Source organism: Cygnus atratus, chromosome 5, assembly GCF_013377495.2.
Source record: "Cygnus atratus isolate AKBS03 ecotype Queensland, Australia chromosome 5, CAtr_DNAZoo_HiC_assembly, whole genome shotgun sequence".
Lineage (NCBI taxonomy): Eukaryota > Metazoa > Chordata > Aves > Anseriformes > Anatidae > Cygnus > Cygnus atratus.
In genome coordinates, this window is record NC_066366.1 from 62,920,116 (window position 1) to 62,934,825 (window position 14,710).

The 14,710-nt window shown below is 44.1% G+C and overlaps 1 protein-coding gene across 7 annotated transcripts in view; it reads left to right on the forward strand.

The window, feature by feature from the left end:
- NIN (ninein) overlaps positions 1-14,710 on the forward strand; it is a 61,502-nt gene that overhangs the window by 31,825 nt on the left and 14,967 nt on the right. For 4 of the 7 annotated variants that reach the window (XM_035551262.2, XM_050710972.1, XM_035551261.2 and 1 more), the window contains exons 14-26: positions 764-917; positions 1,238-1,359; positions 2,515-3,041; positions 3,775-5,838; positions 7,052-7,177; positions 7,781-7,850; positions 8,860-9,075; positions 9,450-9,563; positions 10,961-11,083; positions 11,600-11,713; positions 12,402-12,548; positions 13,653-13,814; positions 14,412-14,561. In XM_035551262.2, coding sequence (XP_035407155.1) covers positions 764-917; positions 1,238-1,359; positions 2,515-3,041; positions 3,775-5,838; positions 7,052-7,177; positions 7,781-7,850; positions 8,860-9,075; positions 9,450-9,563; positions 10,961-11,083; positions 11,600-11,713; positions 12,402-12,548; positions 13,653-13,814; positions 14,412-14,561 — 4,089 coding nt within the window. Of the gene's footprint in view, positions 1-763; positions 918-1,237; positions 1,360-2,514; positions 3,042-3,774; positions 5,839-7,051; positions 7,178-7,780; positions 7,851-8,859; positions 9,076-9,449; positions 9,564-10,960; positions 11,084-11,599; positions 11,714-12,401; positions 12,549-13,622; positions 13,815-14,411; positions 14,562-14,710 lie in introns of those variants that run through there. The other 3 variants (XM_050710974.1, XM_050710975.1, XM_050710973.1) reach the window with 2 other exon arrangements.

The following is a 14,710-nucleotide window of genomic DNA, read 5'->3' on the forward strand; positions in this document are numbered from 1 at the left end:
AAAGGACTGTCTTGGCTAGAGGCTGCATAATCTGAAACAACATAGTAGCTCTGTTAAGAAGTTGGAGTTAAAAAGCAAATATTTTCTAGAAATATTTGCTGAACTGATGCTTCTTGGTAAGAATTTGCTTGAATGTGCAGCTGACTTTTATGAGTACTGGCAGATCTGAGTCAGTCTTCGAGGTTCACTTTCTGAACCTTTCAAATCTGCAGAATTGCATGTTTACACATTCATGGATTCATTTTCCTCAATAAACGATGTTCATTGAGCTCAGCACGTTGCATTTGGCACAAACGCTTGGGATATTCTGCTGGCAAGCGGGCGGAAGTACCAGATGGAAATGCACTAATGAGGATATCTCCTTTCTAATTTGATCTTTTGCTTCTGATTTGATTTTTCAAGTAGAATGGTGTTTGAGGAGGTATTTCTCAAATATGTTTGAAAATGTTCCTAAGCTGCTGCTTAAAACTGTGGTGGGAAGAAGGAATGAAGTGGAAGGACCTAGAACATGTAGGCTTTGGAAGCAAAATGCATGTGTTCAGTCTGAAGAAGGCACTGTTATTTTAATAAATACTTCCGTGTTACTTGCATGGGTTGGAAGGTGGAGAAGGTGCTGTTTTGCAGACAGGAGGATGATAACTGGCAAGATTTAGTCTTTACCTACAGCAGTTCTCCCCTAAAAACCCTGTCACTGGGGTGTGTTGGTACACGGATGCCCAGCTGCTTTCACTCAGCTCCTTTCCTTCCCCTCCCCTGCGGTCAGGAGCTACAGGACCAGATAGATGAGCTGCACTCCGAGCTGGAGGAGTACCGCACTCAGGGCAAGGCCTTCAGGCCGTCGCTGAAAAACTCGCTGTCAGAGGAGTTTGACATCGATATTAAAAGTCACGGCAACAGTGGCATTGAACCTGACCAAGGTAAAACGCTTTTCCTGTGTGGGAGCTTCAGGGACATAGATATTCGTGAGATATTCATGATAAAGCCTTGGATGTGATGACGTAAAGGCTCTCCCAAGCCTTTCTAGTGAACTCCTCAAACAACACCCCACTTTAATGTGTAACATTAAGTGGAATATAACTGCTATATTCAAAGCTAAAACAAACATTTGTAGTTTCTTGTCTGTGTGGGGGAATTTCAGCGATGCCGTAGCTGCCCAAATATATTTAAATCGATTATCAATTCTATTGAGAACGTAGCTCTTTGGGTTTGAAGCTGTATATAATTATTATTTTTAAAGGACTTGGTTCAGAAGACTGCAATCCGTTAAACATGAGCATAGAGGCAGAAATGGCCATTGAACAAATGAAGGAGCAACATCACAGGGACTTACATCACCTCAAACAGGAGCTTGAAGACACGGTGAGCTATTTTCCCTTCAAGCTTCACAACTCTTCCAGCCTTCTCATAGAAGCGGTACGCTCTTGGAGGAGGACTTCTGACCCGTGGTGAAACTAGAACCTTTCTGTGAATCCGAGCCTCTGCCTCCTCTGCTCCTCCTGGGTGCTGGAGAGGTGCTGGTGAGGGCTGGATGAATGCTGCATTATATCCCCAGCTGCCCACCAGCTAACGAGAGCAGCGAGCCTTTCACATGCAGTATTGCATTTCCTGTCTTGAAGGGCTGGCACAGCTGAATTAGCCACTTCATTCATGCTGGCAGGGAATAATTATGGGTTAGGAAGGCCGCTGGCAGGAGTCTGCGTGGGGAATGCTATGCCTGCGCAGTCTGGCGGCGCTGAAACGCGCTCCGTGCTGTGAAAGCACGGAAACTGCTGCTGCAGTGCTGGCGGTGCTGGAACCCACCTGGCGGTTTCCCATTTTCTGGGTGGGGGTTTCCTGGCTTGCAAGGTTGATCTGGCCTCATGGGCTTGTTCTGCAAGAGCCAGCTCAGGACCAGAAGTCAGGGATCCTGTCGGGCTTCTGTTGCATCTCTTAAACCATCTCTGGATAGAGCTGATAACTCTGCAATGACTCTCTAATAGACCAGTTTTGTGAGTGGCACAACACAGGGGCACTGAAACTATTCTGACGAAGCTGACAGGTCCCTGCCTTGGTTAGCAAGGGGAAATGAGGCATGGGTGTGGGGACCAAAAAATATTACCCTGAAATTACTTTTCCTTAAAGAGCACGTCCAGCTCATTTGTAAAGCCTTTTTAAAGGGAAATCCCTCATCTTCTTAATTTGAGGAAGGGGTTGAAAAAGGAATTAGTGAAATAGTCCACTTGCAATTTGCAAAACTCGCTTAGGACTTGAAAATTATTAGTGGCTTTTCTCTTCTTTCGCAAATTGACTGAACAGAATAGCATGGATTTCACTGGCTTCTACAGAATAATCATCTCTATCCATGTAAGAAATTAAGCTGCACACTTCAGTATTCTTTGCAAGGAGAACCGATATAAGATGCTAATATGTAAATCAAATGATTCTGTAGAATATTAGGAAATATGTAACAGAAATGTACGGAAAACACCCAGAATATGCTGTATAAAACAAACCAATCTGTTTTCCTTCTTGCAGGTGAGCCATTATGAAAAGCAGCTAGATGAGACAAAAATCCACTGTGAAAAGGAGCAAGAGGATATGAGGAAGAAGTATACTGAAGAGATGCATGTCATGGAAAAGCAGATAACTGGACTGAAAAATCAAGTTGCAGAACTGCAAGAAGAGGCAGCGGTGCTCAGAGAACAGCAAGAAAAGCTGGACTGTAAGCATAACGATGAGAAAAACAAATTACAAATGAGTTTCAATGAGGAAAAAGCCAATCTGCAAGAACTCTTGAGGAAAGAGCACGAGGACGATGTTAGAGCTAGACTGGAAGAGGCAAAGGAGAAGTTCAGTCAAGAACGGGAGGAACTGATTCAGAACGGTGTCTGGGTGGAGGAGAAGATGAGGGTGCTGGTGCAGGCACTGCAGGAAGAGAAGGGAGAGCTGGAGCATGGCTTCCACGAGCAGTTGAAAAGGATGACAGAAATGCACGCCCTGGAGAAAGAAGAGCTGCAGGAAGAGCTGCTGAGGAAGCACAAGCAGGAGCTGGAGGAGGAAAGGTGAGTGTCCCAGCCAGCCGCAGCGGCAGAGGTCTGCGCTGACCGCGAGTGCTCAGAAGTCATTCCTGAGGCTTATTGCAGGTGCTCACTGTGCGGTGCCCTTACCTGCTTCATCCCAGGACATGGGTGGGATGGTACCCAGCGGCTTTTGACTTTTTCCAAGCAGATATTTGTATTGGCTTTTAGCTCACCTAGAGGCAACAGTACTGTTAAAGCATAACCAGATGTGGCTAACTTGAGCTCTGTTCATTCAGTGTCCTTGTGCTTTACAGTCCTTTGTACTTAAAGCGTTTGAATATTGAGGTGTCTTTTCTGAAGAAGCAAATGGATGGCTGGTAAATGCATTTAGGGAGCACTGAGTGTCAACAGAAACTGAAGCCGTCCTGGGGCGACAGAGAGATGGGGGACAAGAACATCTTGGGGATGTTATTGGGACAAGCCCCCATAAATCTGATGCCAAGCACAGGAAAGGCATATATTGTATGCAAAACAATTTCAAAGGACATTTCATGAGTTATACCCTTTCAAGGCAATTAGATTTTTGTTTTTGAAGTTTCAACAAACTGCCTCAAATTTAACTTTGTCTCTCAGAAACACCCATCAAATAGTAGTTCCACTAAAACTCAGCGGAAATAGTAACTTTTCAGCTTGTTTTATTGAGTAGCTTTAAAAAAAATTGAATCTTTCTGAGTTAGCTCGGAGTTTAGTAATTTATTATGTTAACCATGTTTAGGAAAAAAATGGAAATTGACTATAACAGAAGAGCATCTCATGCTGAAACTCAGTTTTCTGTGGAGACACAAACACTTGTGAATAAATATGAAGAAACAATCCAAAATCTGGAAAGGAGCTACCAGCGAGAGTTGCATGATCTTGTTGAACAGCAGAGAGAGGAAAAATCTCAGTGGGAGTTTGAAAAGGATGAAGTTGCCCAGGAGGTTGCCGAAGCCCATGAGCAGCTGAAGGAAAGCCTGGCAAATGAAAAGGCTGCTGCTGTTGCCCTGACCCAAGAGAAAGAACTGCTGGAGAAGAACTTCAAGGAGGAAGTGAACAAGCTGGTGTGCGAGAAGGAGCAGCTCCAGAAAGAGCTGCAAGACCTGAGGAAGGTTGCTGAGAAGCAAGAGGAAAAGCTGAATGACAAAATAACACGACTCCAAAATGACCATGAGAAAGAGCTAAAGGACAAAGAGGAGCATATATCTGTGGTGGAGGAAAATGGGAGGCTGATTAGCCAAAAGCTGGAGAGACTCAACAGTGAGTATAAGCAAGAGAAAGAAGAATTGAATTCCAAACTTCTTGCTTTGGAAAGTTTAAACAAAGACATTTGTGTGCGAGCAGAAACAGAAAAGGCAGAGATGAATCTGGAAATCTCAAACCTTCAAGAAAAAATACAGAAATTGCAGTGGGAGACTGTTAGTTTTTCCGCACTGCAGAATCATTATAGGGTCCTGGAAAATGAATATGCAAAAGCAAAGAGCAAAATTGCTTCTTTCTCTAGTATGGAGCCTCTGGGAGACGATGCAGATGTTCTCATAAATCTGCAGAAAGTGCATGAGCAAGCTGTGAAGGAAAACGTCAGGATGGCTTCTGAGATCGTCAGGCTGCAGCAACGGCTGCGAGCTGTGGAGCGGGAGACCCCCAGACCTCCCGGGTCTGGTCACTCTGACCCCAGTGCAGAACCACTGCAGCTGCAAGACAGAAGGGATCCTGCTCTCCAAGGGCTGCCCCGTGATCGGAGAGATGCAGGCAAGGCAGTAGGTGTGAATGTCTCTCCAGTTTTGGAGACTGACACTGCAGACCTGGAAGACATGCTTGAGATGTGCTCTGCTGTGGAGAAACCATGGGGTGAAAGCAGAGCAGACGGCCACGCGCTCAGGTTGCAGGCGTGTCAGATGCAAGGAAGTAAAATGGCAGTGGGAAGTGATTATAATCTTGGTTATGACAAAAATCAAGAGCTAGTTGCTCAGGTGCCTCTGCTGCAGAAAAAGAGAGATCTTGAGAGAGTTCCCAGACTAAAAGTACTACAAAATAATACTAAGCAGCAGAATGTCCATCTGCTGAATAACAGAATAGCTCCCGGGAATAAAGGGTTTCATTCTGATGCTTCAAAGCTGCAGACTGATCTCAAGAGGGCCGAAGAGCTGACTGAAGCCTCTCTCCAGCTGGAACACGCTCCTGGATCAGTGAACGGCGACCTGAAGGATGCAATTCCTCAGCTTTGGAAAAGGGTCGAGGAGCTGCAGGAAAGGTTGGTGGCACAGGCTAAGCTGCTGTCACTACAGGAAGAAATTCAGGCAGAAAACAAGGATCTAAAATCTGAAGTGATCAAGTTAATTGAAAAAAATAAAGCCCTAGAAGACAGCCTACGTAGGCTGAGAAGCTTTCATTGCAAGCTCGAAGCAGGTAACCTGGGAGGCATTAAGCTCAGAGAAGAAAACACACAGCTCCTCAAAAAAGCTAAAGAATTAGAAGATGGTCAAAACCGAGATGTACAAGGAAAATTGGATGTGCGCAGTGAGAAGCTAAGGCTGCGGTGCCAGCTTGGAAAACTGGAAGAACACCCTGAAATGTTAGGGGTTCTGCAGGACGAGCAGGCCCAATGTGACAGCACGACGAAAGAGATGTTGGCAGAAAAGAGGGAGCTGCAAGAGCCCGACAGAAAGCTGGAGGAGAAAGTTACTGCCCTGCTGAGCCAAAACGGCATGCATTTCCATGAGGAGAAGGAGGAGAGGAACACAGTGACACACGGCTTGCAAAGCACGTGCACTGAGCTGCAGCAAAAAGTTGATCTCTTGAGGTAACGTACACTAAAACCTTGTGGGAAGTGTGCCGGCCCCGCGATGCTCCAACGTGCTGCTTGCTCCACGTAGAAACTAACCTAGTGTCCCACTGACTGCTTCGTAGCCCTACTGACTGCCCCATGGCTGCTGCATTAACCTCTGTAGCTTAGCTCTGAGTAGAAAAGGGTGCCCTGGACCCTAACCGTAGCAGGCAGGCTGTCGAAGCGTGGATAATGACGGCTGAAATAAGTGTGCAAGACGTGCTTCTCTCTGAACCTGACCTAACGTGATGGGTAAAACCAGCAACTTGCTGCTCTGCGTGTGGACGCAGGCATCTTCACATATCAGAGGTCCCTGTGTTCTTATGTCTAAACTGTTGTGGTAACATTTCCAGAATGCTTTTAATTTTTACTAATATCACCTCTTCGTTCTGTTCCTTTCTAGTACTGAACGTTACTTGGAAAGCTAGAAGCGTTTCACTTTTTCTAAATATCAAAGTTCTTCTAAATATCAAAGTTAATGCTAAGAAATCAGTCACTTTTTTGTTAGCAATTAGTGTTATTTTGGATTGTTTGGAACTGGTATTAAGAATGCATCAGGTATACAACGTGGCAAATACCATCATAACAAAGAAAACACGACAGGTTACCTCCTTTTTACCTGCTTCATTTCAGCAAGTGCTGTTCTGGTGGTCATAAAGTGCTTACAAATGGCTTAATTATCGTTCAGCACTGACTTCCTATAAGAAGTTGTTCCTTGAAGTATTGCTCCATGCCTGAATTATTTCTCTGCAGGTACCTGGGGAAAGGAAAGACACTCTCAGACTCTGCTGTTTCCATGCTGCTACTCCCAGCATGCAGGGCTCTGGAGCAGCTGGGGAGCAGCGTTCCTTGGTGCAGCCTGCATATGGCAGCATTAGGCTGTTCAAAGTTAGGACTACGTTATTGGCAGTTTAAGGACTGAGAGATATAGTACAGTCTTGGAGTGTGATACTTCTACTAGGTATCTTAGATTTTAAGCAACTTTGTGCAGTTTTTTTTATAGCTAGAATGTCCCTTTCCAGTGTTATGGAAAGCACTCGAAAGGTAAAATCCATACGAATCCATACACAGCTCATAAAATAAGCCAGCTGTAGTTTTGTTTTCAAGTGTCACAAGCAGTTAAGGCTCTTAGTATGTGGGCCTGGGTGATGCACAGGAACGGTTCTCATGTCCCGTCTCTCTGCCACAGATGTGAAGCCGAGAAGCTCAGGGAAGAAAACACCGCTCTGAAGAACGAGGTGACGTTGTTAAACGAGGAAGGTAGTGCTTCCAGCCTGAAACTGAGGGAGCTGAATGGATCCCAGGAAGAAATGCGGTAAGGATGCTATGGGGGCACGGACCACGTGCATGCCTTCAGGCACACAGTAGCCGTGTCCTTTCTCTCAAAGCTCCTTGACGTGGTAGATATCCTACAGGCTGTGAAACAGGCTGCCTTCTGGTGCCATCAGCTCTCCACCTGGATGAAGTCTATTCCTTCTGCTTTTTCCCTGTCCCAGCTTGTCCTTCCCAGTCCTGGAGCTAAAGCAGGAGCCTGATGGGATTCAGGTGACCACTAACACTTAGGAGCTGATCTCTTGTAATTCCCCTGCTTCAGCAAGGGCAGAGGTTGTTAGGCTGGTGTAGCCCTAAAAAAGTCAGGAAGAGGTACAGTGGGACAGAGCACTTCAAAAATTTTGTCTCTTGCAAGTAGGTAACTACCTGTGATCTTGGGAACCCAGCCTTTCCTTTCAGGAAAGGAATACGTGGGTATGTGAAGGAAGTAAGTACTCATGAAGCCTATGCAAAGCAGTGATGCTAAGTGAAAAATAATGAACATCCAGAATTACCTTTTCTAGTGACGTCAAAAAGCAGCCTGTTCTTGCAAGGATATATATATTAACGAGTGACCCTAATGTTAATGAGCTTTCTTTTTTCCTAGGCAAAAGATAGAGGCAGTGAGAAAGGAGAAAGTGGCTGTACAGAAGATGGTTGACAACCTGAAAAAGCAGGTAAACAGAATCTCCATAATCTTCTCTGGAGAAATCATCACTTTACAAGTCTTTCTTTAGATGATTACATGTGGTTTAAAAAAAAAAAAGACCACTATCTACACTTAAACTTGTTGATAACTGTGTGATCTCATTAACTGTTTGGGATTGATATGAGGCTTCTTTCTCCTGATCTGGAGACAACTGCAATGCTACTGTAACTATCTGGCTTAGAAACTTGAGAGCATTCTCCATAGTCAACTTGGAAAATGTACTTAATGGAAATATAAAGTTAAAATCTTCCTTTGTAATCATTTTGTGGGTAATGCCCTGCAGCAGCCCATGGGGGAGAGGTTACGTGACACAGCCTCTTCTTACTTCCCAGCTGGATGGGTCTAGGACTGCTGCCAGCAGTGACCTTTTGCTCATATCCATGAGACTTCACTGCTTTTGTTTAAAGGGAGGTTCATTGTGCTAGGCAAGTACTAGAAGGTTTAAGTAGGTTTTATACCACAAGGAACATGGCTGTTTCTCAGTAAAATTCTCTGTTGCTCAGGATAATCTCATAGCTTGTCAGCATAACACTCAAAATACTTATATCAGCATGGTAAAGGGAAGAAGGAACTGAGAGGTATGCCAGGTAGAACTGATATATCTGAGGCCAATTCTAAGAAATTAAGTTTGTGAGGCTGCATGCAGCGTGCCATCAGCAGCAGTCCTACTCTTATATAGGGGTCTACTTGATTTGGCCTTAATACTGGGGTGTGGAGCAAGTTCAATAGGTTATAGGGAAATAAAGCAGTGTTGCTGGGGTAGTGACTGTTACATGGAGCGCAGGCAGTTATCTGCTGTCTCACCATTGAGTCACTGCTATGGGATTCTGTCTCTGTGGCTGGGCCAATGAATTGGGGTGACATTCGTCAGCTTTTCTTTTTAATCACCTGAACAGAAAGGAAATGGATTAAAACAAACAAAAACCCTACCATCCAATGCAGAAATAGTCCTAACTGACACTGCCGTCCCACTTCAGGTAGCAGATCTGAAGACCAGGAACCAGCAGCTGGACTCTGAAAACACAGAATTGAGCCAGAGGAATTCCAAAAGCCAAGCAGATGTGCAGGATCTTAACCAACAGCTGGCAAGGGTGCTCAAGCAAAAGGAAAGGGAAGCAGGAAAGGGTACGCTGGAAGAATGGGAAAAGGAGAGACTGGTACTGAAAGAGGAACTGGAAAACTCTAAAGTAAAGGTACAGGATAAGTGTCTCTAGTGGTATGAAACAACTGAACCTTTAGGAATTAGCATCCCTTTCTCAAGCTGTGTGTGGTCTTTCAAATCTGAACTTTTCCTAGCACTTGTTGCAAATGTCCATGCATGAGGCAGTAGGGGTGGAGGGAAAGTGTGGCAGCACCTGCTTTCTGGCTGCTGCAAAGAAATAGAAGGGTGCAGTTCTGTCTTGAAAATGGAGGCTAGTGATGACAAATACTTTCACCTGCATTTTCCAGCATGCATGTTCTGTTCGGCCCAGTGTATCCCACCTCTAACCCACTGGCTGTAGCATCCTCGGGTTAATCTTTGTTACTCTGTCTCCCAAGCTGAAATCTGAGCTTTTACTGTTTGCAGTCATCAAATATGGTGTCCTCCTTGGAAATGGAGCTGTCGAAAACCAAAGTTCAGGCTCGTATATTGGAGCAGGAAAACCACATCCTCCAGCAGGAACTAGCGAAGACAAAACAGGTACGGCACCCTGCCCAGTACCATCAGGTGATGGGGTTAGAGCCACCATCCTGCTGGCTGTCTCGTGTTCTGCTTTCTTGACTGAGTTGGAAATAGTTAATTTATATTTATCTTCAATAGTTAATTTATTGAATAAAACGTTACAACACTAGAGGAATGTAAATCTTATTGAAAAAACCTCCCAGCATGATGCGCAATTGTTTGCATAAGGTTGGTTTCACTTAGCCTTTGCCAAAAGGTATTCCAGAGCAGTGGATCTTCGCAGATGGCCTTCAGCAATGAAGACCAAAAATTTAAAGTTCTAATCAAGCAATATACTAGGCTTTTCTAGGTTGCGTGGGTGGGATGGGCAGGGGAACATCCTCCAGCCACTGAGCAGTCCCTGACATCCATCTAGGTCCACAAGAGGACTGGTGTCCTCCAGCATGTCCTCTAGCAGAGGTGTAGCATTAAGAGTGCTGCTACCTGGAGGCTTTAACAGCTCAGAACTTAAAAAGTTAATTTCCTGGAGGACTTTGTTGTTGCCCATATAAGCATGGCTCATTTGGCTGTAAATACATGCTAATAATCATAGATAATGAAGGGCACAGATGAGTTAGCCCTCCTGATTAGGGTGCCAAAGTCATTTTCTTCAGAGTAAAGCACTCATTTGATGTTCCTAATGCTTTGTATTTATAATGGTCTTAAAAAGCAAAAGCAGATGAGGCATATTCAGTACAGTGAATTGTGGCTTGAGTGTAATTAAAGACAGAAGATTGAACAGAGACCAAATCACCCAGGAGCAGGCAGACTAAGCTAAAGCACTCTGTCAACTGGGAAAGAGATCAGAAAAGTCATCTGTATGGTATTTTTTCCCCTTCCCTGGAAGGAGAAACCCAAAGCCTTATCCACCTCATCAAGGTTATAAGAGGAACACTGACATTGAGCTGCAGGAAGGAGAATTCCCAATCTGTTATGGTTACTAAAAAAAAAAAAAAAAAAACCCACACCATAAATACACACAATGAAAATTAGGTATATGGAAGGTTCACTTCTCAATGCAATTGGTGTCATACAACCCAGAGGGATGATCCTATTAGGGTTTTTATGCTAATACAACTCATGTAAGAGGCACAGCATCTGTCTGCTGGCCTGTGATTTGCAGGAGCCTTAACATAAATCTGAGGGGTTGCAGGGTGATTTAGGTGTCCTTAGCATTGTTCTTACAGGAAGGGTGTCTTGGATCATGAGTGATATTCATATGATCAGTCATGAAGCAGCTTGCAGTCTGCTCCCATCTTTTCTGCTCTGCCTAGAACATGATGCTTGGCCCTGAGGAGGGGAGAAAGCTTTGTGTGACACTCACAGGCAAAATTCTGAAACAGCACAGAAACTTGACTTAGAGTTGCTTTCCACAGCTGCCCAGATGTTCTGATCTCTCTGACCTTCAAAATGAAGTTTCTAGCTTAATTGCTAAAAATGAAAAGCTGCTGAAAGAAAAAGAAGCCCTGAGTGAGGAATTAAACAGATGCATCGATAAGGTAAGACAGAACTGCAAACCCATGTCACTCCTACATGCTGTAACAAGGTGCTAAAATTATTAAACCATGTTCTCCATCACCCTAACCTGTAAAACTACATTGATTTTTTTTTCTTACCTTCAGGACAAATAAAGGCTTTATTGCCATTGCCTTTTTACCCTTGCTGCTTTTAGAGAGCTTTTGGAGCACAGCTTCACTGTAATTTGATTATGTAGCAAATTCCAAACATCGCAAGGAACAGAGGGCTGGACATAAATATTGTAGCAGGACAAGGAAGACAGTGTTCTTGCACTTATTGCAGCTCTGATGTATTGGAGCTCTGAACTGGAGCAGTGTAGTAGGCATGCCATAAATAATGGTCCTGTTGTGCGGAGATTCGGGCAGGGAGCTGAGGGTTTTTTGCTTTCCTGCACTTTCTTTGCATAGCTGTAACTCCATCTAGCTTAACTCCCAAAGTCAAATGGAGTTAAAGAAGATCCTGAATGGTTCGGGCTTACCGATGTAATCTTATTTCAGGTAGCTAAAGTAAGCTTCTTAGAGAATGCAGTCGGCAGCCTGAAGCAGGAACAGAAGTCCCGGGAACAACAGAGTCAGACACTGAAAACACAGCTCACGGTTGCACAAGAAAAGGTATAAAAGTGGGTTTTGTTATAGCCCCAAATCAAAAGCATTTCTTAATCTCTTGTAGTTCTTTTTTCCTAAAAACAGTCGTCTTCTAATATGCTCAAAGGCTTCATGCAGCTAAGAATGGACACTGATGGGCTTTCAAAGTGACGTTCTTAAAGGACAAGAGGAAACTTGTTAAATGAGATCTCTCTCCTCTGCCCCCAGGAATAAGCTGTTTTGCATCTACAGCCAAGTTCCCTTTGCCAATTCATTCAGCCCAGCGATCCCTAGAACACTACAGAGATTCTGCTCCCTCCTTTCTTGTGGTGGTTTGCTTCTTAACAGTCAAGGGAGGAGAACAAATGGCCATTTGCTTGGCTTTTCTTGATTCTTCTGGGCCACGGGCTGCCAAGAATGAATAATTCAAAAGGAATCTCCTTTTCCCAGCATATCACAGGAAATATTCGGGGGTGGAAAATGCATATCTGAGTACAGTATTTCAGCCATGTTTAAGAGTTTGTGGCTAACTTCAAGCAGAAATTCAGGGAATCATTTAGCATTTTCAGGAGGTGGGCTGTCACCGTTTTCTTCACCCCTTCCAAGAGACAGCGGCCAAATCCCCGTGACTTGTGGCATATGTACCCCTCAGCGGACCAAGCTCACGACAAGTCTTGGTACAGCAAACATGAAGTTGTGTTCCTGCCCGTTACAGGTTCAGAGTCTAGATGAAACGCTGCAAAACACCAACCTCCAGATGTCCCGCCTGAAATCGGACCTACGGGTGGCACAGCAGGAGAAGGAAACTCTTGAACAAGAAGTGATGTCTTTACACAAGCAACTGCAGAATGCCAATGAAAAGGTAACTGGCTTCAAGGGCCTCAAATTTGGTCAACTCCACTTGTCATCTTTTCAGATTCAAATTACAAATTTAATAGCAGCTAGTTGCTGCTCTTCTGTAGCCTGTCACTGTAGCCCACTTATTTTTTGGAGGGTTAGCTTGCTCACTAAAAGGACACAAATAGAGCTGCAGATCTGAGCAAGTAGACCCTGAATTGTGTAATTATTGACTCTTTTGTAAACACAAGTGATAAAAAGCTAACAAAAACAGCTAAAAGGAGAAGAGTACAAAAAAGTCCTATTCTAATGATATTTTCTGTTTTAGTTTTCAGTTTTAAAATAGTTGACTAAGAGTAGTTCTGTGATGTTGTATATAGCAGCGATTTACTTATATGTCTAAATGTGATGGCAGGCTATGATCGGTCCATTTTCTAAGAGTCTTTATTCTTCTTCCCCAGAACAAAATCTTTTCAAAAAAAATAAAGCAGTGGGTAATATGAATTTACACATAACAGACTGTAAGTGTATCAACAACAAAGCCAGTAACTGACAGGGAGGTCTAATTTTGAAATTTGTTTTTGAAGGGCACGGTATTGTAGCAGCCTTTCTCAGCTGATAAGGAACTGTAACTGAAGGAGGTTGCAGACAGCAGTTTCATGATTGGTGTTATGAATTCAGACACTAATTTGGCTTGTTTGCTATGTAATTAAAGGAATATTTAATGTCCACATGGAGAAGAGAGTGCTTCAGGACTGTACAACAGGAACTAAATTACAGCTATTACTGAATAATATATAATGGAGTTCTATTATTTGCTTGATGAGGCTGTGAAATAGAGTGCAAATTGCCATTTTGTATCATCGAACTGTGTGCACTCGCAGTAACCATGCTGGCGCACGGCTGTATCTGTGATTTTAGCGGAGGGAAGCACTTGGAGAAGCACTTGGCTTTGCACCGTGATTAGCATATTGGGTTTTATGGGAAAATGGTGCCTGGGCTGGGGGGAAGATGGGAATCCTGTGCCTTTGGTCTGCAGCTACTGAAAGCCTACTTAAAACCCGCCTGAAGAGAGCAAATGTCTGCTTCTTTGTTTAAGGCCTAACCCTGCAATTCTGTCTGTCTTAAGAACCGGGCCCTCGAGCGGGCTGTGCCTTCCCCAGGGCCGCAGGAGCAGCAGAGGTGTTCGCAGCAGGACGAGCCGGAGCAGCAGCAGCTCGGGCAGGAGAACGAGCGGCTGCGGAGGGAGGTCCACAGCACCACCGCCGACCTGGTTCTCGCCAGGGAGAAGGTAACCTCGGCGAGCCCCCAGATCACGAGGGCAGGCACTCATGCAAGGCAGTACTCAGTGATCCTTATTTTGCAGCGGGTAGTGCAGAAGAGGAATGCTGCCCGTGAGTTTTGGGTAGAAACTTTAGTAGAAAGAAGGCATCGTGGGGTGGCTTTCCTTCCTACCTGCACTGAGTAGGCAGGTGCTCTTACGATAGTTCAAGCAATGGCTCTTTTCTTTTTTTAAAGAAAATCCTGGTAATTTTAAAGAAAATCCTGGTAACTCTTGTCTAAGATTCTGGTCTAACTTTCAGTTATTACCATTTTTTAAAAAAAGTCTTCATACTCCTAGCATTAGTCATGTTTAATTTCTTAGCTCACACTGTTAGGCAGATTATGGGGAGAGGGAAGGGAAGATATGATGCTCAAAGCTAAAACATCAAAAATACCAGAATCTGTTATGAGTCTGAAATAGGTTGATACTTGATATTGTAAATTAAGTAGATGCAATTGATTCACAGTGCAATGTCAGTTTTGACCTACTGGAAATGTCATTATGAAGCAGGCTTTGAATGGTTTGGAATGCCTTTCCACATTTGTTCATCTCTGGTCTCTTTAGATCCGACAGCTGGAATCCACCATCCTTTCCCTGAAGCACCAAAAGCATCAAAGCCAGTCAGGTATTGTCAAAGCCATAGAGCAAGAGAAATTAAGCTTGAAGAGAGAGTGTGAACAGCTTCAGAAGGAGTTGTCATCTGCAAATAGGAAGGTAAATGTGTGAGTCAGTGCTGTGCTTATCACAACAGCTCTCAGAGATGGAAAGCTGTAACTTTCTTTTACTCCGAGCTTTGTGCTCCATGTCTTTTTTACAAATCCCTGTGCAAGGAGCCCACAGTCTCCTGTGTTTCTGTGGTGGGG